This window comes from Ambystoma mexicanum, chromosome 1p, assembly GCF_040938575.1.
Source record: "Ambystoma mexicanum isolate Mex_15411 chromosome 1p, UKY_AmexF1_1, whole genome shotgun sequence".
In the NCBI taxonomy this organism is placed as follows: Eukaryota; Metazoa; Chordata; class Amphibia; order Caudata; family Ambystomatidae; genus Ambystoma; species Ambystoma mexicanum.
The window spans coordinates 675,432,159-675,455,405 of NC_090921.1; the positions used below are offsets into that span (position 1 = coordinate 675,432,159).

General features: G+C 45.7%; 1 protein-coding gene across 3 annotated transcripts in view; it reads right to left on the minus strand.

The window, feature by feature from the left end:
* The window catches only part of SETDB1 (SET domain bifurcated histone lysine methyltransferase 1), a 1,213,210-nt gene that overhangs the window by 892,459 nt on the left and 297,504 nt on the right, over positions 1-23,247 (minus strand). For all 3 annotated transcript variants that reach the window (XM_069649750.1, XM_069649751.1, XM_069649752.1), the window contains exon 8: positions 414-487. In XM_069649750.1, the coding sequence (XP_069505851.1) occupies positions 414-487 (74 nt within the window). The remainder of the gene's footprint in view (positions 1-413; positions 488-23,247) is intronic.

The following is a 23,247-nucleotide window of genomic DNA, read 5'->3' on the forward strand; positions in this document are numbered from 1 at the left end:
CCATCTCCATACCCATTCGCTGCCAACCTCCACTTTCCTGAGCTTATCAAAAAAAGGGAGTTGTGTCTAGCATTTTTTTAGTATTCAGCTTAACACAGAATAATTGGGGAAGCATTTGAAACAGACAAACCATCAGCAAGCACCCATTAAGGTTCAATTTGGAAAGTACATGTTTCTGAAAGATGTATTTTCTTTATCTGAATTAGCAACTGACAAAGGCTAGCATTACATATTCAGCTTAGGCTAGTTAAAGAATTCAGTTGATGGTCAATACCTGAATTTGGGTCAGTCGTTGATTAAATACAGATTAGAAGCAGAGTCGAGTACATCCTTAACCCAAATGGTTTGGACCATTACTTAAAACTAACAACAGCTAGTTAAAACAATGAAAAACGCAATAGGATGCGACTCACATGGCCTGCAGACAGGGTAAAGCTCAGACTGGATGACGTAGGATGCATAACCATCATCAAAGAAGACGAGAAACCTGCAGATTAAAAAATAAAATTACTAAACATAGAAATGCCAGAACAATTATGAAAACAAGGTTTTTAAAGTGTATATAATGTAACCAAATCTAAAATAAATCACAGATACAGCATAAACAGCTCTTTACACAACAGTGATATAATACAGGGTAATCTAGTTCCAAGTGTCATCCAAACAGACTAGGTTCAGTACACTGAGCAGCAGTACAAGCTTCCTCCCCACACATACACTGACATTGGCAGTGCAAACTTAAGTATCAGGGTACCAAGTATGTTCAGAAACAAGGCAGTACTCCATTTATACATACAAAAAGTAGATTCATTCTTCATAAATAGGTACAGGCAAACACAAGAAAAACCCTATGACAACCTCATGATCATCTATATTTTCAGTCTGATTTCAACTGTCAATATATCCTTCACTCACTGCTTGCGTCCCACACCACCTTCTAAATTCCATCTGCAGACAGGATAATATAAATCACCTTTTCTATAATATTGAAAACATGTTAAAAAGGGATAGCTGTTATACAAATAGAATGCCTACCAACTACCAAAAAATGACTGCATCAACAAACCAATTACAAATGTAATCGCTCTTTCACCACCAGTTCCATATCTCACCGCCTGGATGTAAAAATACATAATGTAGAATACCCATCAAGCATCAAAATAATAGACAATACCATGAACCAGCCATTTAGGATACAAACAACCACAATACCAATCCATCACATCCCATCTCCTAAAGAAAACAAAAAAGTACTACTAAATAGAAATGAGACCGTGATAAATTAATGACATGCAAGATAGTGGGGTTTGATGTCTGGTTTATTTGCAAGAGCCCCCGGAGGACACAGCCACCCGGAGATCCTCCACTCACACACTGAGTGGTTCTGGAATGCACAGGCACTCCAGAACCCTGTCAACATATACGTATGCATATCCAGTGATGATATATATATATATATATACACATACACAACATCTCCCCCCTTACAAAATGTTAACGTTAGGAAATAATTGAATAAATAACAGGAGAAAATAGGGAGGAGAAAGGAAAGAAAAAGATATGAAGGAAAAATTATTATGGAACGAATAAACCGAAGTATAGGATACATAATCTCAGCCGAAGGCTGTAGCGCTGGCAATAGTGATCAGATGTGCATCAGAGAGGAAGAACTAATAATAAATAAAGTATTTTTTAAAGTTCTGTATCACTCTTCTGTTCCTCCTCGAAAAACTGTCTCCTGCAACATCGACCTTTACCCAAACTCCTGAGAGTCAGTCCCAGTTTTTTGTGAGTCTCTAAAACCAGCATTCTGCGTGTCCCTCACTCCTCTTTCTTTCTTCTTATAGATAGTGTCGTGCATCCGTACAACATCATCGCAGGACCACCTCTTTCCATCATCCAACTTCCCAGAGCAACATACCACTCTCTGAGGGGACTTGTATTTTGACTCCCCTTTCATTTCTTTCTTGTGTTCCTTTACACAAACCCAGTCCCCATCTTTGATTTTACTCTCAACCACTCCATTTCTGCGGTCATAGTACGCCTTGTACTTGGCTTGTTTTGCCTTTACTTTCCTTATAATGTCACCAATATCAATTTGTCTGAGTATTGGCAACCAACCATGCAGGTCTCAATCTGTTGGACGCTGACCTTCCCCTCATCATGGTGAATGGTTCCTCCTCCGTTGCCGAATGGGGGGTTGTCCTGTAGGTGTTGAGAGCTTCCCTCAATGTCTCTCTCAACGGAAGTGCATTTGCAAGAGCAAGTTGGATGATATTCTTAACAAAACCATTCATCCTTTCCTCGAGTCCATTTGCCATGGGATGATACAGCGGCGTGGTCCTATGTTCGTTCAGACACCTTTTCCAACGGATCTCCTTCCCTATTGAAAATTTCATTCAAAAACTTCACTATCTTTCCCGCTGTGACAGTACACTCGGCGACACCCCACTCCACCCATTTTGAGGTATAGTCCAAAAGGACAATAATATACATTTTCTGGGGATCTAAATTCTCATATGGTCCCATAATGTCAATTGCCAGTTTGGACCACGCTTGTCCTGGAATCTCCACTCCTTTTTCACATTCCTTCCTTTGTCATTGGGGGGGACATGTTACACAGTCTTTAACAGCCTCCTCCATTTCTTTCCACATGCCGGGCCACCAGTAACTCTGCCTCACCCTCCTTTTTGTAAGACTCCTGCCTACATGGCCTTCATGTGCCAAATTGATTATCTAACGTCTTAATACCACAGGCGGGATAATGCGGTCTCCTCTGTATAGACATGTCGAGCCCATAGAGATCTCATCTCTTATTTGAGAGTATATGCCTATACACTGGTAAATTTCCTTCCACTCACTTTGGATGGCCCGTCTGAAACTGACCTGTTCTGCATCATTGCTCAAGGCTTCATTCCAGTCCACCTTCACTATGCCTGGATTTACAGTAGTCACAATGTTATCCGAGTTGAAATCCCCGCAGGATTCTTCATCATACTCTCCGTTGTCCCATGACAGCCTCGAAAAGCAATCAGCCACCATATTCAATTTGCCCGGAGTGTAACTTATACTCAGATTATATCGCATTATGTCCAACACCTACCTCTGTCTTCTTGGTGAGATCAGGTGCAGTGTTTTGGAATGCAACATGTGTACCAAAGGTTTGTGATCGGTCTTAAGAAATATTGGCAAACCCCATATGAGGTTTCTGAAATGCTCCAATCCATTTCACCCCCAGTGCTTCTCTTTCAAATCGTGGAGTAATTCAGCTCTCCACCTTTCTAAATCCTCTAAGCGAATGCAATGGGAAACAAGCCTTTTTCTTGGATTTGTTCCAGCACACCCCTTAGTCCAATCTTACTGGCATCTACAGAAATCACTGTCTTGGACTTGCAATCAAACATGCTTAATGTGGGAGGTTTATTGATGTCTTTCTTATTTGCTCAAACTCTTCTTTACATGCCTCCGACCATGTAAACCTAACATTTTTTCATTAGTTCCCGCATGCATTTAGTCTTTTCAGTATAATGGGCTAGGAATTTGGAGTAATATTCTGTCATCCCTAAAAAAAAGAAAATAAAACTCTACTATTGATCTTTTTTGCAAGGCTCAGGAATGTTCAGTATCGAATTGACTAGTTCTTTCTTGGGTTTTATCCTTTGAGCATTTATTGAGTGTCCAAGATACAATACTTCTTTTTGATCTTGCACTTTTCTATTTTTAATATGAGACCCCCCCCCATCTCCTGAATAACTTGTATCACACCCATCAACTTGGCATCATGTTCCTCTTCCGTTTCAGCTGACACTAGGATAGCATCCTGGAAGCAGTAGAACCCTTCCCTTTAAGGCCCCCAAAAAGATGCATTGTGAGTCTTTGAAAAACTGCTGCAGCTGATGCCAGGTCGAATGGCATTCTTTTGAAAATGAAAGCCCTGAGTGGGGTGACAAATGAGGTCAGATATTTGGACTCCTCGTCAATAGGACTTGATGGTATGATGAAGAAAGGTCTAATGTTGTGAAATATTTTACAGGAATCATAGTTGCCAGCAATTCACCAATGTTAGGCAAAGGATGCCTATCCACCCAGATGTTTGCGTTTAGATCCCTGAGGTCGACACACATCCTAACAGCACCATCAGGTTTCTGCACTAGCACAATTGGGGAGAGCCACTCTGAACTCTCTATAGGCTGTATTATTTCTTGCTCACAAAGCCTGGTGAGCTCCTTTTGTAGGGCATCCTTTGTTCTGACCGGAGATCTCCTCACTTTATGTGCCACTCGTTTCGCTCCCTTAAGAATTATTTTGTGTTGAAAGCCTTTCAATAGTCCAATTGACTCATTAAACACCCTGGGAAACATTTTTGCTAGAGCATCATTGGTATTACAGTTGTCCTCAAAGTTGTCCTCCAATATACTCAAAATAGGAACTTCCTCGCCTGGATGGACCTTAATCTGCAACGTAGCCTGCTTCCACCATCCAACCACAGATGACCCATTTTCTGCTACATATAATTTGAGAAAGGTTTCTCTGCCATTAAAGCATAGCTTTACCCATGTGTAGCCCATGATATTAATCGCCTGTTGCCCTTACTCTAGTACACCATAACGCTTCCAGTTTCCCATGCAGGTCTGTAACAAAAGAGTCAACATCCACCATGGTATAGGGTGAACCCATGTCCACCATGATCCACAAAGGCACATTGTTGATTTGCATATGTACCCTGGGTCCTCTACTTCCATCATTGGGCATAACAGTAAGGATTGGTACATCTTCCATGCTGTTGCTGTCAATGGATAGTCTGTCAGTGCTCTTAACTTCCTCCAACACCCTAACAGTGTTCTGTACGAACTTATTTGTAAGTTGTTGTCCAAACTGGTTTTTTACCTCGGACATTCTTGCAAACCTTAGCGAAATGACCCACTTGGCCACACATGTAGCACTCAACAGCAAACGCTGGACATTCCTTCTCAATGTTGCTATGCCTGTTCCATCCACATTTTTGGCATCGATTTTGAAACGTATAACTCGTTTCTCTCTCTTTCCTGGCATTTGCTTTAGAGTTGTTCGTTGTGACTATCAATGCGATTAGACACACTTCACTATCCTCTTTCCTTTCATTCTGGATGCATTTAACTTCCCTGATGTCATTCCTTTCCTGCGCATCTCATGCAGCGTTCCCCATTTCCATTGTTCTGGCAATCTCTAGTGAGGGGTCTTTCACTTGCCAGAGCCTCTGTTGGATGGGAGTCTGCTACATTTAAAACCAACTGGTCTCTTAAATATTCACCTGCGATTCCTGTGAATCTGCAAGTAGACATGAGGCTTCTACGCATCGATGGATTCTTTTCAATTGTCGCCTCGAAAAGAAACGGTACCTCTCCAATACCCTTGACTATTACCAAAGTGTTTAGCCATCTTGCCCAAAGCACACTCAAACTTTCTGATGGTATCCCCTGATCCACCTCCAGACCCATCGCGCTCAGGTAGCGCATGGAAAATTAGCAATACTTCTGCCCCAATGCAGTTCAGTAATGTAGCCTCTTTCAAATCGTCGCTGAATTTAGCTCCCCCACTTGAACTCAGGTAGATATGATATGGCATTTATAACGCGCCTAGACACAAGTATTTCAAGGCTCGACGAGGCAAGGGAGGGGGAACAAAAGGGAGGACAGACAACAATCCTACTAGGCCAGGTGTCATTCAGATCGCACAAGTGCATGGGAAGGGGGAGAAGGGGAAGGAACAGTGCAGTACATGGAAGTAGATAATAACAAGTAAAAGTAACGACCAGCGGGTGGCAAGTGCATGGGTAAGTGCAGACATCAGGTGTCAAGTGCTGGTAGAAGGACTGTAGGCATACAGAAACAGTCCTCAAGTGTGGGGGTTGCCAGGCAGGCAGTACTTCTATGTGTGACTGGCGGAGGAAGGGAGGGGACCAGGGCCCGTGCTCAGCAGGTGTCCAGGTAACCAGGTAACCAGTGCAGTTCCGGTTACAGCCAGGAGGTCAGCAGGGGAGAGGAGGAGAGAAAGCAGAAGCAAAGAGAGGTTTTGAGGTGCCTCCGGAACCGGAGATGGTTCTCCTCCAGTTTAAGGGAGGCAGGGACGCTGTTCCAAAGGGAGAGCCCTGCTGAAGAAATATCTACCACCAACTTGTTGCTTGGAGAAGCGACTGACCCTGAGGGAGTTGGAGGCGGATGAGTGAAGAGCTCGAGAAGGAAGATATTTAGGAAGAGAGAGTTGAAGGTATTGAGGCCCCGTGCCCCCGAAGGCCTAGTGGACAATGCATATGGTTTTGAACTTGATCCTCTCAGCCACTGGGAGCCAGTGCAGAGATTTCAGTCCAGGGGAGATACGATCCCTGGACTTGAGGCCAAGGACAAGTCTTGCAGTCCTGTTCTTGATGAGTTGCAAAGGGCGGAGAGTAGAGGCAGGCAGATTTAGAAAGAGGCTGCTGCAGTAATCCAGCCTGGTGAGAACCAGAGCTCTATAGACAGTGAGCTTCTGGGGGGGAAGGGGAGGAAAGGAAGAATACCTCTGAGCATGCGCAGCTGGTAGTGTGACTTCTTAGAGACGTCAGAGATGTGAGGAGAGAAGGCGAGTGTGGAGTCGAAGATGACAAAGGTTTTTAGCCATGCAGGTGCGAGCCAAGAGAGGCCGGCCAGAGAGCGAATGGAAAGTAGGGAGCGGGTGTGCCAGTGAGGAGAATCTCAGTCTTACTGGCATTAAGGCAGAGGTCATTGGAGGCACACCACTCCTGGATAGCAGACAGTCAGAGATGAGGGACGGAGAAGAGGAGGCAGAAGATAGCCTGAAAATGAGCTCAGTGTCATCCGCATAGCCCTGAAAGTTGGGGCAGAGAGACACAATGCAGTAGGCAAGGAGTGTCAGGTATTGGTTGAACAGCCAGGGAGAGAGGTTAGAGCCCCTGGGGGACACCACAGGTAGAGAAAAAGGACAGCAGAGAGGAAGGACCCAAGTTGGAACTTGGAGGGTCGGTCAGGGAGGAAAGAAGTCAGCCACATCAGGGCCTGTCCGGTGATACCCGGGTTATCAGAGAGACAACTGAGCAGGATGGCATGGTTGACAGTGTCAAAGGCAGAAGGAAGATCAAGCAAGATGAGAACACAGGGGGTGTTAGAGTCAAGGTTTTTTTGGAGGAACAGGGATTAACCTGTTTTGACGAGACTTTCATAGATCGAACTTGTCTAGAAACCTAGTCTGCGGAGAACAGGGGAAAGGCAGAGGAGGAGGGAGGAGAGCAGGCTGCAGAAGGGCCAGAGGAAGAGCAGGGAGTAGAGAGAGGGTGGGCAGAGGAGGTGAGTGAGGACAGGAACAAGTTACTCCTTCCCTGGTAACGTTCTTTCGATGGGATGTTCCTCCGACGTATTCCTTATCTATGATATTTGTATCTCCACCTTTCTGGCCTCGGAAAAAATGTTTTCCCAGTAGAGGGTGCTGTGCGTCGACGTCCGTCGAGTAGGTGTTTCTCGACAGCCACTGTATCGACGCCGACGTCATCATGCCTATAAATGGCCACGCGCAGCGTCCGTTGCTCATTTCTGTTTTGTAGAGTAAGGTAGTTATTGCATGAATGGTTACTACCCTTGAAGGAGCATAAGCTGCAACCACAAGGGAAATGTTACTGCGGGGATGGATGGGAGGGGCGATAAGGAATACGTCGGAGGAACATCCCATCGAAAGAACGTTACCAGGTAAGGAGTAACTTGTTCTTCGAAGGGATTGTGTCCTCCGACGTATTCCTTATCTATGATAGACTCCCATAGCGGTGGTATGTGATTGGAGGCGGGAGTAAGAGATGCCATATTACTCTTTAAGAATGAACAGAGTGTAACACAGCTTTGCCAAATCTAGTCTCTTGACTAGAGGAGGAATCCAGGCTATAAAATTTGGTAAAGGTATGTGCGGACGACCATGTGGCAGCCGCACATATGTCTCGAATTGGTACCCCTCTTTGAAGAGCTGAGGAGGCTGCGATACCCCTGGTCGAATGAGCCCTTAGATTTTGAGGGGGCTCTTTCCCTGCCAGTTTGTAGCATTCCAGAATGGCTAAATTAATCCATCTGGAGATGGTTTGTTTGGTTATTGGTAATCCCAAGTTATGTCCTGCGTAACCTACAAAGAGTTGGTCTGCTTGTCTAATTTTAGCAAGTCTACTGATATAAAAACTCAAGGCTCACTTAGGGTCCAGCCTGTGTAGTCTCTCTTCCTCTTTCCCCGGATGGGGAGGAGGATAGAATGAAGGTAAAGTAATCTTCTGAGTAATGTGAAATTCAGAAACTACCTTTGGGAGGAAGTTAGGCTTCACCTGTAGAACGACTTTGTCCTTGTGAAAAATTGTATGAGGAGGTTTACAAGATAGGGCTTGTATCTCGCTAACCCTTCTAGAAGATGTTAATGCTACCAATAAAACAGTTTTGAGGGTGAGAAACTTCAATGAACAAGAGTGGAGTGGTTCAAATGGAGCACCCTTTAGGAAGTTTAAAACTAGATTTAAGTCCCATAAGGGAACTTGGAATTTTCTTGGAGGGTAAACATTAGTTAGACCTTTCAGGTATTGCATTACCAACGGAATTTTGAAATATGAAGGCTCCTCTACAGTGCACTTCAAGATCGATAGCGCTGCGAGATAGCCCTTAATAGTGCCAACTTGAAGGCCTGAATTTGCCAAATAAAGTAAGAAGGATAACACCGGAGGTGTACCACATGAAAAGGGTTCGATATACTTTTCTCTGCACCAGCTGCAAAATTTATTCCAACGGCAGCGGTATAGAGTTTTAGTTGCTGACCTTCTGGCCGAAAGCAACACCTCCATGACGTCATCTGGAAGGTCCCAATCCTTGTACCTCAACCTTTCAGATACCAAGCGTGAAGGTTGAGGGTCTTGATGGCTGGATGGAGAACCTGACCTCCCCTTCTGCGAGAGAAGATCCTCTCTGTACGGTAGACGAATTTGGAGGGTGGATGGACATGTCCAGAAGGTCCGGGTACCACGTTCTCCTGGCCCAATCCGGGGCAATTAGGATCATTGTCTTCCGAAACCTTCTCAACCTCCTGATCATTTGAGGAATGACAGGGACCGGAGGAAACACGTACAGAAGTGGGAACTCCCAGTCCACTACGAACACGTCTCCTAGAGCTCCTCTCGGGGGAAATTCCCTTGAGCAAAATATGTTGCACTTCCTGTTGATACTGGTGGCGAACAGATCCACTTGAGGGGTTCCCCCCAAAGGGTGAAGATCTGTTAAAGGACTTCCTGAGCTAGTTCCCACTCGTGGGAGACTACTCTGGCTGCTCAGAGCGTCTGCTGTCAAGTTTTTCTCTCCGGCTAAGTGAACTGCCGATAGAGAGATTCCTTCCTGAATTGCCCAAAACCAGAGCTGCATCGCCTCTCTGCACAGTGGCAGTGACCCTACGCCTCCTCTTTTGTTGAGGTAGTGCATGGCCACTGTATTGTCCGTCATTATCAGGACGTTTCTCCCCTGTACAGACGGCAGAAAAGCCTTCAGTGCCAGTCTGATGGCTCTCAGCTCCAACAGGTTGATGTGTAGTCTGGACTCCGATGGAGACCAACGACCGCTGATGGTCAAGTCGTTGGCATGGGCTCCCCAACCCGTGAGTGAGGCGTCTGTGACTACTGTTATCTCCGGCCATGGTTGCCAAAACAGTTCTCTTTTCAAGATGTTCTCTGGATAGGCCCACCATTGAAGGTTGTGGGCTACCTTGTCCGGAATCCGGAGGAGAGCTGTCATCCTCCCTGAGAATTGTGACCACTGAGTCCTCAGTGCCCACTGAAGGGATCTCATTCTCAGGCGAGCCTCTGGCACAAGGGATATGCAGGATGTCATGAGGCCTAGCAACCTCAAAAAGTCGTAGGCTGGGAGACGTTGGGCATTTTGAAACCTGGTGACCATCTGCAGAATATCCTGAGCCCTCACCTCTGGTGAGGAGTGTCCAGGACTGCTCCAATGAACTGGAGCCTCTGTGATGGTATCATCTGTGACTTTTTTAAATTGAGGGAGAAGCCCAGCTTGTGAAGGAAGTGGCAGACATAATCTAGCTGGATCCGAGCTTGTTCTGAAGAAATTGCTCTGATCAACCAATCGTCCAGGTAGGGGTAGACGTGAATCCCTTCCCTCCTTAGACTTACAGCCACAACCGACATTAGCTTGGTGAAGACCCTCGGGCAGAGGTCAGCCCAAATGGCAGAACTCGAAATTGATAATGAGAGTTGCCAATTGCAAACTGTAGAGAATGTAAAGCACCGCTGTGTCCTCGCGGCGGTCGCGCGTGCTCTTGTGCTAGATTCTAATGAGCGCCGCGTGACCGCAGCGAGGAACGGCGGTTAGAGAGAGAGAGAAAGGAATTTGGTGGCCTGATGTGAGAGGGGCGACTGGCGAGCTCCGTATCATTAAATCTTAGACAAATGAATGAGTGCGACGTCTTCTTTCAAGTGGCGACGAGGATGGGATTACGGAGCTTGCCAAGGAGCCCAGCAACGTTTCCTTTGAAGCGGAACGTGCTGTGATTAAACGAAGACAGGAGGAAGCCTGTGGAGAGGTGGGGGCCTAAAGAGCAGCTGTCTCCGCAGTGCCTTGGAGCGTGGCGCTGCAGGGGGACATTCTCCCCACTCTCACTAGAACGGCCACTCAAGGAAAGGCTGTTTGTCCTGGTGGATGCCGCCCACTCCCCCTCTCATTGGACACGAAGGTGAGGAGCAGGGAGAGGGGGGGCTGGGGGCATAGCCAGGGAGGAGGGGCAGTAAAGGAAAAATTCAGAGTCATGGAAGACAGCATAAGAGGGGTGTGTTCGGGACATTAAAACTTCAGCAGAGGTGGAACCCCAGTGGCTTGCTGTGTGCACAGGAAGACTGCCACCCAGAGGGCAGATACAGTAACTGAGAGTAACTCAGAGACAACAAGAGCCATATTAAGAAACAAGAGTGTTTGGCACAGTGAAGCGGAGCAAATGTGCGCCCTAGTGGTCAATGTTGTCAGTGCAGTATCAGCAAGAAGAATGCTGCCCAGGGGACAGTAAAGAAAGGGTATAGTCTTGACTTTAAGGGGTGCCAAAGTAATTCTGTATTACTGTGAACCTGTGCTCTTCATACATAAGAGTCGCCTAAGAGGACAAGCACATGAGACTGGCAGATAATAGGAAATAAGGATAACAAAGAAATAGAAAAGTATTGAAGATAAAAGCAAAATAACACATAGGGTGACAATTGGAAAATAAGGCACTAATTACAAGAAAATGGCTGCGGCAAGTATGTCACCTCCGCCATCGTTCCTGTCAGAACCTGGTGCTCCACCTATAAGGTGGGATAGGTGGAAGAAGCTGTTTGACACGTACCTGATTGCCATTGGAGGAGATAAGTTTGCAGCGGCAAGAAAAGAGGCAATCCTGCTGCACAATCTGGGAACCGAAGGCAGAAGTGTTTATGATGGATTACCGGAGCCTACACAAGAAGGCCAGGGAGAAATGGACCAGTATTCCATAGCAGAGAAGAAGTTGGAAGTTCATTTTGAGGCCAAGAAAAATATAACATTTGAAAGATACAAGTTCTTCCAAAGAATACAAGATACGCAAGAGCCGGTGGAGAATTTCATTGCAGCGTTGAGGTCTCTTAGCCATACGTGTGAATTTGGGTTGCTCACTGACTCTCTTATAAGGGACCAATTAGTTCGTTGCACAAATAACATAAAGATACAAGAGAGGTTACTATCGAAGGATGCATCACTGGAGTTGGCCATCGACATGGCAAGGAGTATGGAACAGACCCATAAATATATGACCACTATGAAGGGGGACAAGTCGGAAGGAGAAGTAGCTGCTGTGAAGGGATTTCGTAAGACTGGCTTCAACAAGGAAATCAAGTGCTACAAGTGCGGCAGTAACCGTCATATTTCCACAAGCATGTTTTGCCCAGCCAGAAATATCTCGTGTTTAAAGTGCAAAAAGAAAGGGCATTTCGCGAGAGTGTGTCGGGAATCAGGGACGGTGCAGAGCATTGAAGCAGGTGGAAGAATGTTTGAACAAAGTGAAGATTTGGAGACGGGAAGGAGCAACCAAACAAAGCATGTATTGGAAGTAACTGAAGTATCAAGCAAGGGAGGTGCACCTACCGATGTATTCATGGTCGATGGAAGGGTGGTGACAATGAAGGTGGACAGTTGCTCACCATGGACATTAATGTCCCAGGCGACATTCCTGAGTTGCATGCAAGGAGATGTGACAAAATTGAAGAAGCATAATATAGAGCCATATGCATATGGAAATGTTAGAATTGGAATTATAGGGATGTTCCAAGCTTCCATTAAGTACAAAGGGAGGAGCTGTGAAGCAGAGATATACGTTACCCAAGAGGGTTCTTCACTTCTGGGATGGGAAGAACAGTGGAAATTGGGAATTAGGATACAGGCGAATGCGGAGAGACCAGTTGATGTGGCTGAACTGAAGGATAAATGGGAAAAAGAGTATCCCATGGTGTTTCAGGAGGAACTGGGATTGTTAAAGTGTTTTGAACATGAGATTCAACTAAAGGCAGGGGCCAGTCCGAGGGTACACAAGGTGAGACCAATACCTCATGGATTGAATGAGAAACTCAAAGAAGAAGTGGAGTCGTTACTCCAAAGAGGAATAATAGAGAAGAGTGAGAGCTCGGAATGGCTATCGCCGGTAGTAGTAGCAGCTAAGGCCAATGGAGACATTAGGTTATGTGTGGATCTGAGAGATCTGAACAGAAACATATTAGTGGATAGACATCCCCTACCAATAATAGGTGATCAGCTATCAGTACTGAACAATGCCAAAGTGTTTTCGGTTATCGATCTCTCACAAGCTTACCATCAGATTCCGTTGAAGGAGGATTGTCAACACCTGACAGCATTTATCACGGTGTTTGGTTCATTTAAATACTGTAGGATGCCATTTGGGCTTGCGTCCGCGGCAGCTGTGTTCCAAAGGGTCATGGAGACAGTGTTGAGTGGAGTAAAAAAACATTATTGTGTTCCAGGACGATGTGTTGATATATGCTAGATCTACTGAGGAACATGATGAAGTGTTGAGACAAGTGTTAAGCAGATTGAGTGAGGCAGGGTTGTCAGTGAAGAGGAGTAAGTGTAAGATTGCGGTGCATAGGGTGGAATATCTGGGACATGAGATAGATGAGCAAGGGGTGAGGCCAAAAAAGAACTTGGTGGAAGCAGTAAGATGTGCACCTGTACCCAAAGATAAAGAGCAGGTGAAATCATTTCTTGATTTGGCCGAATATTATCATAGGTTTGTAAAAGATTTTGCCAAGGTATCAGTGCCCCTCAGAATGTTGTTAAAAAAGGTAGTGAGATTTGAATGGTCTAAGGAATGTGATGTGGCTTTTGAGTGCATTAAGCAAGCAGTGGGTGAAGCGCCATCCATAGGTAGGTTTGAACCTAAAGACAAAACGGTTTTGGTAGTGGATGCGAGCATGTTGGGACTGGGGGCGACGTTAGTGCAGTACAACAAGGACAATACTGAGAGAGTGATAGCATTTGCGTCTAGGACGCTGAGAGGGGCAGAAAGCAAATATTCTGTCATTGAAAGAGAAACGTTGGCCATGTTTTGGGCAGTAAATCATTTTAAGTTCTTCTTGTGGGGTAGAGGATTTGTGGTCAGGTCGGACCACAAACCCCTGGTTCAGATGTTTGAGAGTGGCAGGTGGGCCATGGGGTCTCCTAGAATAAGCAGGTGGTGTCTGGGACTCCAAAACTTTAACTTCGAAGTGAGCTATTTACCAGGGAAGCGGAATGTTGTGGCAGACTGCCTTTCCAGACTGCCTCTTAAGGGTGAACCTATGGAGGGCAGAGTGACAGAGGAGGAGTTAGTGGTAGCAGAGGTAAAAAGTGCTGTCAGTAAGGAGGAATGGGTGAAGGAAGAGAACTCTGATAATGACCTCAAGTTAGTCAAAGGTTGGACGGTGACGGGGTGGCCTGAAAGGAAAAGTTTGGATGGTAAGTTCAATACTTGGTGGGAAGTAAAAAATGAGTTAAACTTATGTGAGGATAGGTTAAGGAGGGGGAGGTGCATTGTTCCACCTCATTCCCTTAGGTCAGTACTAGTTGAGCTGGCTCATCAGGGGCATCCTGGAGAAGCGGCTATGAAAAGGAAATTGAGGCAGAATTATTGGTGGCCGGGAATAGACAGGTGTGCGGAAAGGTGTGTCAAGGATTGTATAATTTGCCAAACGAGTGACAAATGCAGAGTGGTGAGAGAAGCTCCGATAATTCCAAATGTGGTACCGGACCAGCCGTGGAGTAAGTTAGCAGTGGACATAATGGGTCCGGTGGCAGGTCTGGGAGATGGTTTAAAATTCGTGTTTGTGGTAGTGGATTTTCATTCCAAATGGTTTGAGTGGGAGGCTGTAAGGGAGGTCACTGCAAGGGAGCTGATTGGATTCTTAGAAAAAGTATTTCTTAAGGAGGGGGTCCCAGTGGAAATTGTGTCAGATAATGGGGTACAATTTGTGTCTGGGGCAATGAAGAAGTTTCTTGCAGGATATAGTATAAAACACACAAGGACCGCTCTGTATAATCCTAAAGCAAATGGACTTGTTGAAAGAGTTAACAGGTATATAAAAGGGGGACTGCAGATGGCCATGAAATCGAGGCAACCATGGAGGGAAGTATTAAAGATGCTGACATGGAATTATGTCACTACGCCTCATTCAGTGACTGGAGTATCCCCATTCGTTTCGATGAAGGGAAGGGAGCCTGGGACAAGGCTTTGTCCAGGATGGCTTGGAATGGCCAAAGTGGTTAATGTTGACCGTAATCAGATTATGAAACTTATTGCATTAAGTCAGGAAAGAAATAAGGAACTGTTTGATGACAGGATGAGGGTGAAGGAACGTGATTGGAAAGTGGGAGAAAAAGTGTATGTCAAAAATCCTAGACTAGTGAACAAGTGTGTGGAAAGTAGATTTCTGGGTCCTAAGAAGATATGTGCAGTAAAAAGTAATGTGGTAGTTCTGGAAGGAGGTGAAGTTTGGTCGAAAGGAAGATTGGCGAAAGTGGGTGATGAGGAAAGGAATGAAGGTGAGGAACAGTTGAGGAAGATGGAGGGGGATAATACTAGACTTAATGAAAAGATGAGAGGAGGAGTGCCGGATGAGAACATGGAAAAGATAAGTGGGAAGGTCGGAGAAGATGACAGTCAAAGGTCAAGAGTTGAAGAGGATTTTTTACATAGGTCCAGGTCTAAGCCGGTGTGGATGAGGGATTACGAGACTTGATATTATTTTATTCAAGTCCTGTTTAAAGTATTCAAAATGTAAATGGACATGGAAAGTACTAAGTCATGTGCAAACTGTACAATTCTGTTGACTTTCTATTTTATATGGGTTCAGACATATTTTCTGATTTATTTTAATTATAAGTGTTAAGTTTTACATTACAGTTATAAGTATTATATAAAGTGTTTTTGCCCTGTTTGAGGGGGAAGATATGTAGAGAATGTAAAGCACCGCTGTGTCCTCGCGGCGGTCGCGCGTGCTCTTGTGCTAGATTCTAATGAGCGCCGCGTGACCGCAGCGAGGAACGGCGGTTAGAGAGAGAGAAAGGAATTTGGTGGCCTGATGTGAGAGGGGCGACTGGCGAGCTCCGTATCATTAAATCTTAGACAAATGAATGAGTGCGACGTCTTCTTTCACAAACCTCAGGTACTTCTTATGCTTGGGATGGATTGGCACATGGAAATAAGCATCCTGAAGGTCCAGAGATACCAACCAGTCCTGAAGCTGGAGGGCCTGAAGGATCTGAGAGAGTTTTACCATCTTGAACTTGTCCTTCCTGAGGAACTTGTTCAATTCTCGTAAGTCCAGGATGGGTCTCAGTCCTCCGTCTTTCTTTGGTATGAGAAAGTAGGGGGGAGTACCAGCCCTTGTTCCTGTCCGCTACAGGTACCGGTTCTATGGCACCTTTCTCTAGCAGGTCTACAATTTCCTGCAAGAGGAGCGGATCCGGCACTTTCAGAGAGCTGTTCCCCAGTGGATGGCTCTGAGGGATGCGTAGAAAAGGCAGGCAGTAACCTTGGGCAACAGTCTCCAATGCCCAAGCATCTGACGTAATAGCCTGCCATTCCGTCAGATGTCGAGTTAACCTGCCCCCTACAGGTGTCTTGTGATGGGAGACCTCAGAGTGGTTTGGGAGCAGCTGATGCTGTTGCCGAAGGTAAAGCGGCTCCTGCTGATGCGGCTTTCTTTCCTCTACCCAGTCCACCACGGGTACATTTTCCTTGGCCTCTTTGAGCCGGCCGTCCTCTGCCTCTTCCATATGAGGAATAATAGCGAAAGGACCTTCCTCTCCAAGAGGATCCTGAGGGACGAAAATTGGTTTGGCGGATTGCAGCTCCTAGTGACTTAGCTGCTGCTTTAGATGTTTGCAGTTTTTCCAAACTGTCATACGCCTTTTTACCAAACAGGGAACGGTCGTCAAAGGGCATATTTAAAAGTCTGGCCTGTACGTCAGAAGCAAAGCCGGACTTTCTCAACCACGCATGCCTGCGGATTGTGGTACTTGCCGCCATGGCCCTGCTGATACTGTCAGCAGAATCAATGCCAGTTTGAAGGGACTCACACATTGCATCTTTACCATCTCTGATGATATTTAAAAATGCGTCCCTTTCTTCTCCTTCCTGGAGGCAGTCAGCCGCTGATGAAGCACACTCCCAAAGAGTGTGGCTGAACCTAGCGAGTGTACAAGTCGCATTAATAGATTGTAAAGCCATGCTACAGGCCGAGAAGACTTTCTTAGCCATGGCATCATATTTTTTAATCATCCCTATCCTGTGGAGCAGTGGGGTATGCAGATGTACTGCCTGATGAAGTTGCAGCCTGGACCACCAGACTCTCTGGAGTAGGGTGTTTAGATAGGTATTCATGGTCAGAAGCAGATACCCTATATTTCGCTGACAACTTCTTGTTAACCGCAGGGATAACTTCAGGAGTTTCCCAGTTAAAATCTTTCTCTGTGAGGCAGAGTGAAATGGAACCACAGGATCCTCCTGTGGACCTTAATCCAAAATGTCAGTGAGGTCATCCTGCGAAAAACAGGTGAAGGTGCAGCCCATGAATTCTATGATTCTTGACATTAGGGTTCTATAAGGGGTTTCAGCATGTTCCCCTGGGTCTAATTTGACAAATTCCACTTCAGGGGAAGTGTCTAAACCCCTTGCTTCCTTTAATACATCCTGAAGGTCTTTCAACCTTCTTTCCTCAGGGTCAAAAGTCTCTGGTTCAGGTGATGTGGTCCTCTGCAGGTCAAAAGGCCTTTCTTGATCCGAGTCTTCCCTTTCCTCAAATTGAGGTTAAAGGGGGGTGTTCTGAGTGAAAAGGGAAAAAACTCATTTCTAAAGCAGAAGGAGCCATCATCACTGGCCTTGAAAAGGTCGATGTCATCGACAGCGATGTAAAAATCCTCTAAGGCGCCGTCAAAGGCGTCGAGAAAACTGGAAGAGTCCCCGTAGAACTCGAAAGGATTGGAACCCTGCTCGAGGATGTCGACGACGCTCTCGGCGTCGTGTCGGAGGCTCTTGGCCTAACCGTTGGCTGTGGAGTAGCCGTGTTTTTTTCTTTTATCGGCGTTGACGCCGGTGTCGACTCAATCGACGGATGTGTCGAAGAACCCTTCGATAACGGCGTCGATGGCGCCAATCTATGCTTCGAAGATGCTTTCGACGATGGCGTCGAAGATGCTTTACTTCCCGATGGCTCATGGCGCTTTCGGGTCGACTCTTTCGCCGGGTGCTTCGACTCGCAGCGTTTAGATTTTTTGGGCTTTTCACCCAGGGTATCACCCTCAGCTGACTTCGAGGGGGTCAAGGCCGCTTTCTCAAAGACGCTTAGCATCTTTTTTCTGAATTCCTCCCACTGCCTGAGAGCTGTGTTTCTTTCAGGGGAACTAGAAGATGACGGCGAAGGACATCTTCTACGTCTCTTTTTCGAGTGTCTAGACCGCAACGAGTGGTGGGAGCCACTTCGAAACCTAGACCGAGAATGCTTTCGACGGTAAGGAGACGAATGGCTCGACTCTACCGTGGAAACTTTCGAGTAAGTTAAAACTGACTTACATCTCTCGAGCTTCCCCTTACGCTCCTTCAAGGCTTTCGCCGCCATGGATAGGCATTCCTCACACTCCGAACACTGGTGTTCGATTCGGAGACACCACAAACAGATCCTGTGAGGATCCGTCAACGACATTTTCTTCCCACAGTCTCGGCATTTTTTTGAAACCGGACCGAGGAGTCGTCAGGTCGGAGGAGGAAGCCATAGAGTACGAGTCGGTTTTCTCGAGGAAATATGAATATATTTCGACTGACGAACTGAGCAACGGTATTCCGATGCACACGAAGCGCGGAAAAACGGAACTGAGCAACGGACGCTGCACGTGGCCATTTATAGGCATGATGACGTCTGTGTCGATACGGTGGTTGTCGAGGAACACCTACTCGACGGACGTCGACGCACAGCGCCCTCTACTGGGAAAAAAAAATTCTGAGGCCAGCAAGCTGGAGATACAAATATCATAGATAAGGAATACTTCGGAGGACACAATCCCTTCGAAATGCACATTTTAAGACAGGAGTAGAAAACACACCTAAGTTTGAGAGTCCTGAATAGAGGGAGAAGGCCTAGGTTTCACAATGCAATTATAAATATGGTACAGTGCAAATTATTAAAACCGGGGGTAGAACATACCAGAGTTCGAGGGTCGGCAGGGTGGAGAGGGGGTAAGCAGGGAAGCCTGTGGGACTAACCTGGATGGCGACTGGCAACTAGCGTCCCCTGTGGACACCTGCAGACACAACAAGCAGCTGCCTAAATGGGAGCCACCCTTTGCCTAGGCGTCCTTAGCCGAGGGGGCTGCCGGGCAAGGGCTGCCCAGGGAAGGTCAGTGATAAGGGAGGATAGGCTAATCAGGAGGGGGTGTGGGTGGCGGGCGGGAAGGAGAAGAAGAAGTGGAAGGGAAGCGGGGAGACAGGGGATACAGGCAGGCAAAGGTACCATTTTTTAGCACAATTTAGCAACGCAGCAGATATTTTCAAATGCCCAGGAGGGCAGTAGAAGTAAATTGGTCTCGCTGCACTCACCCGCTCAGCCTGGTGAAATGGCGAGCTTGGCGAGCAGCGGCAACAATACCCCAGACACACGGACCAAGAGAGCCAAACATTTGGGTGGAGAAGAAAGTGGAAGGGAAGCGGGGAGATAGGGAACACGGGCAGGCAAAGGTACCGTTTTTTAGCACAATTTAGCAACGCAGCAGACATTTTCAAAAGCCCAGGAGGGCAGCAGAAGTAAATTGGTCTTGCTGCACTCACCCGCTCAGCCTGGTATACTTGGAACCCATCCTCCCACTGTTCCCATGGGCAAATCGTGTTTCGTGGTTGTGAAAGAAACTGGGACGGCGCAGTTACATGCTGCATCTTTGCAAAGTTGTACTCTATCGATCCCAGAGCTCTCAAATCAATGCAATGCCTATTAGATTTATTCCAAGATAATCAAAGTTCTTTCCATTGAATGGGTTCATAATGTTCAGTGTTGGATATGCGTAATGTGCCTTGAACGTGCCTTTACAAAGTTCCTTGCATTGATGGGTTTACAGTGTTCTCCGTTCTGAATATGGTAATGTCCCTTTACTTTTTTTCTTCTTTTGTTTGTATATGTCGTGTCATTTAGTCCATGTAAAACAAAACAGTAGTTCACACACTTTTGTCCTTAGTCCATGCAAAACAGAGCACTAGTTGACACATTTATGTGTAATCACATCTCATTTCGGCTGCTGTCCGTTTACTAAGGTTTGTGCCAATGGTTGTCGCAGCAACTTAACTAAATAGTCCCCAAAATGGCTGTCAAGTTTTATCCACGTGTTTAGGTTCTTTCCTGTAACTACATGGCTTTGTCCATTGGCCGATGCACATTCAGATGATGCACCCGGTGAGTCGAGCCTTTCACATGATGTTACTTTCACCCATTCTGTACCTTTTGACACGGAACATGGCACCTTCTCAATCCCGATCAACACACACTTCGCCTGGAGTGCGTTCCTTCAAAATTTGTTGTGCAGTACGGCAGCACATCAATCTGCTACAATTTCAAGCTCACTCGCACATAAGCGCTGGACTTCCCCGGGGGCTCTTAAGCATGCCTCGTCGCCAATTGTGATAAATTAATGACATGCAAGATAATGGGGTTCGATGTCTGGTTTATTTGCAAGAGCCCCCGGAGGACAGCCATCGGAGATCCTCCACTCTCACACTCAGTGGTTCTGGAATGCACAGGCACTCCAGAACCCTGTCAACATATACGTATACATATCCAATGATATACATACAGACTTACAAAACAGATCACCTTCAATACGAATGTAGCCTACAAGAAAGCAACCACATTGAAAGACTATAGACATGAGATAATTATGACCAAAGTCATCAGAGATCAACAAGTGACAAACTAAAATGTACACTGTCAACTAATGTGCATCATGCAAGCAACATAATAGAACAATGCATTTTATATACTACTAAAGCTCTCAGACGTGAACTGGGAAGTTAACAATCCACCCCAAATAAGAATCGCACAATAATTTTGAGTCCTTTTATGGACCTGGGCAAATCCAGCACAATTGTCACACAAACAATACAAGGGGGATGCAACTGAAGCACTGTTGATAAATTCACACTAATATTGAACTGCACAGGCGCATCAACTGCAATAATAAAGCCAGTTGGTGAGATGGAGCAAGTGGATCCAAGTCACGTGACCTAAACCCCCATCCTGCCCCTTCCTTCCCCTTCTTAGCTGTTAGTTCACAGGGTGTCTCTGCCCCGGGCATCTGAAGTGAAAGTTAATAGTAGATAAGGGCAATGCCTGTTTAGTCCTGTTAGGGTCTGGAAAAAGCCAAGGGCCAGTTTGTCATATTTACTTGGTGTAGCACGACAGACTATTTGTCTCCACTCACCACAAACCATTCCCATCCTCTTCAGGGGTCGCACAGCCAAACACTCAAGCAGTCCGGACAGGTAACTTGGCAAACCTCATCAATCTCCCCCGTAAACCCCTACAACATGTGTTTTCTAGTCAGGTCTGTTCGGTTATGATTGTTAATGCCCACCCAGCAGTTGTGCAATCTGCCAATGTCGCGGACCTCATAACCAATGATTTGATGCCCTTTTCATCACTGAAACATGATTTACTCCCTCCTCCCCCTACATCTGTGATGTCTTACTACCTGATGGCTATAGTAGCCAATATACTGACCGCACAGAGAAAACTTTAGATGACTGACCCTAAATGGTAATAGCAACCCCCACACACAGCTCCTTTGATTCTGATCGAGGGGAACATATCGATATTTTACTGCGAGGCACCTCTGCCCCAAAATCCTTATACTGTAACAAATAACACCCCTCCCCATATATTTTTACATCTAAATTATTTGTTTTCAATTTGAGATTTTCTACCTCGCAGTAATGCCCTGCGATATTTTGTAGGGATACCCTTTGAATCCCTGTCCTGTGGTTCTCCATCAGATGCAACAACTCCATTACATTCCACCTTATGTACAACCACCTCAAGGGAATGGTTACTTAACTGATGATGTTTCTAACTTTCTCTCCTCTCCATGTTTCCTACTCATATATCCTCACATTTCAACATCCCTGAGTCCCAACCAGCTAAACATCTATGCAACTCTTTATTCTTGCTGACCGACTATGAACATTAAACAGATCATACTCTTCCCCCTCAGCTCGTCAAAGGTCACATACTCTACCTATACTTCACCTCCTGACCTATCCTCATGCTCAAACTTCCTCTCCTTCAACTGGATCAACCACACCACAATCCACATTCTCAAAGCACACACAAAGATGTCCCACAAAGATCAGGTCAAACCCCGTTATTGAGCGCTGATCCTTCAAGAATGTCCCGCTAGGCATGTTGAAATCTCCAAAGAGGATATTAGAGCAAGAAACTTAAATCAGAGGCACAAGCTACATGGATCCACACACTCCCCAACATCAAACTTTTCATTCCCCTGAACGAATTCCATATGGTGGTCCAAGCCCTCGGTATCTCACATTGATGTGGGAAATGCCCTGCTTATTGGGCTTCCAGCAGCACACCTAACCCCCCTCAAAGCATCCCACCACGCTGTAGCCCGCCTCATGCCACAAATCTGACCATACCTCTTCAACACACTGCACGCTTCACTGGCTCCCCCGTCCCCCACCAGATCATATTCAAAACTGAATGCATCACCTACAAAGCAGTCTCAAACGGAACAGCAACATACTTGGCGGCTAAACTCCACACCTCTGGAGACTGTCACGCCACACGTAAAAAAAAAATCAAAAGGTTGGAGTCAAAGCTAGCCCGTAAAGAGAAGACTCGTAAGCAGTCCTCCTCCTGTCACGTCCTGACACCCTGGAACTAAATCCCTGTAGAGGCTTGAAATGCCTCCATCATCCAGTTCTGCAAAAGAATAAAAATGGGGCTCTTTCAACAATAGCTGCCGAATTAATAAAAATCCCTCTCTCCCTCCAACAGTACTGCACTATTATATAAAACGCCAAGCCCAATTCCTGCACCTCCCTGTTGTAAAACACTGTGCTGCTCTTGAGCTAGGATTACCCTATAAGCAATCAAATAAATAACTGCAGAAAATAATGCATTTTACCTGGCGTTATCTTGCTATCAGTAGGTGAGTGGCTGCTACTTAAGTGCATGAACCCATGTAATCCAATTCAGATCAGAGAATTACAAAAGAACTTAAACAGGTTTGCATTTCAAGTTGCCAGAAGAAATTATTCCAGTAATATCACAAAAACCACAACATTTTAGATAAATCAAATCCGTGATAGAATCTGCAAGCCACTCACTATTGGACTCAGATATTCTCTTATGGAAAACACCTGTATTTCTATGTTGCTTGAAATTGCAATGCAGTTGGAAAAAGTAGTTGTAAAAATAAAAAAATAAAGAGGGGAGGAGGATGCGGCTCACTCAAACTAGTATTGTTCACATTCTTTCTATCACCATCACCTTTTTAGCTCTTCCGTAAACTGGGTAAAATATGCTCACTGATGCCTTATTTGACAAAGGCTTATAGAGTGCATTAGAACTTGCACTTTAAACTGCAGGTTGTCAGAACAGTTTTTCTGAAGTACAACTAAGTGCTTAGTAACACCATACAA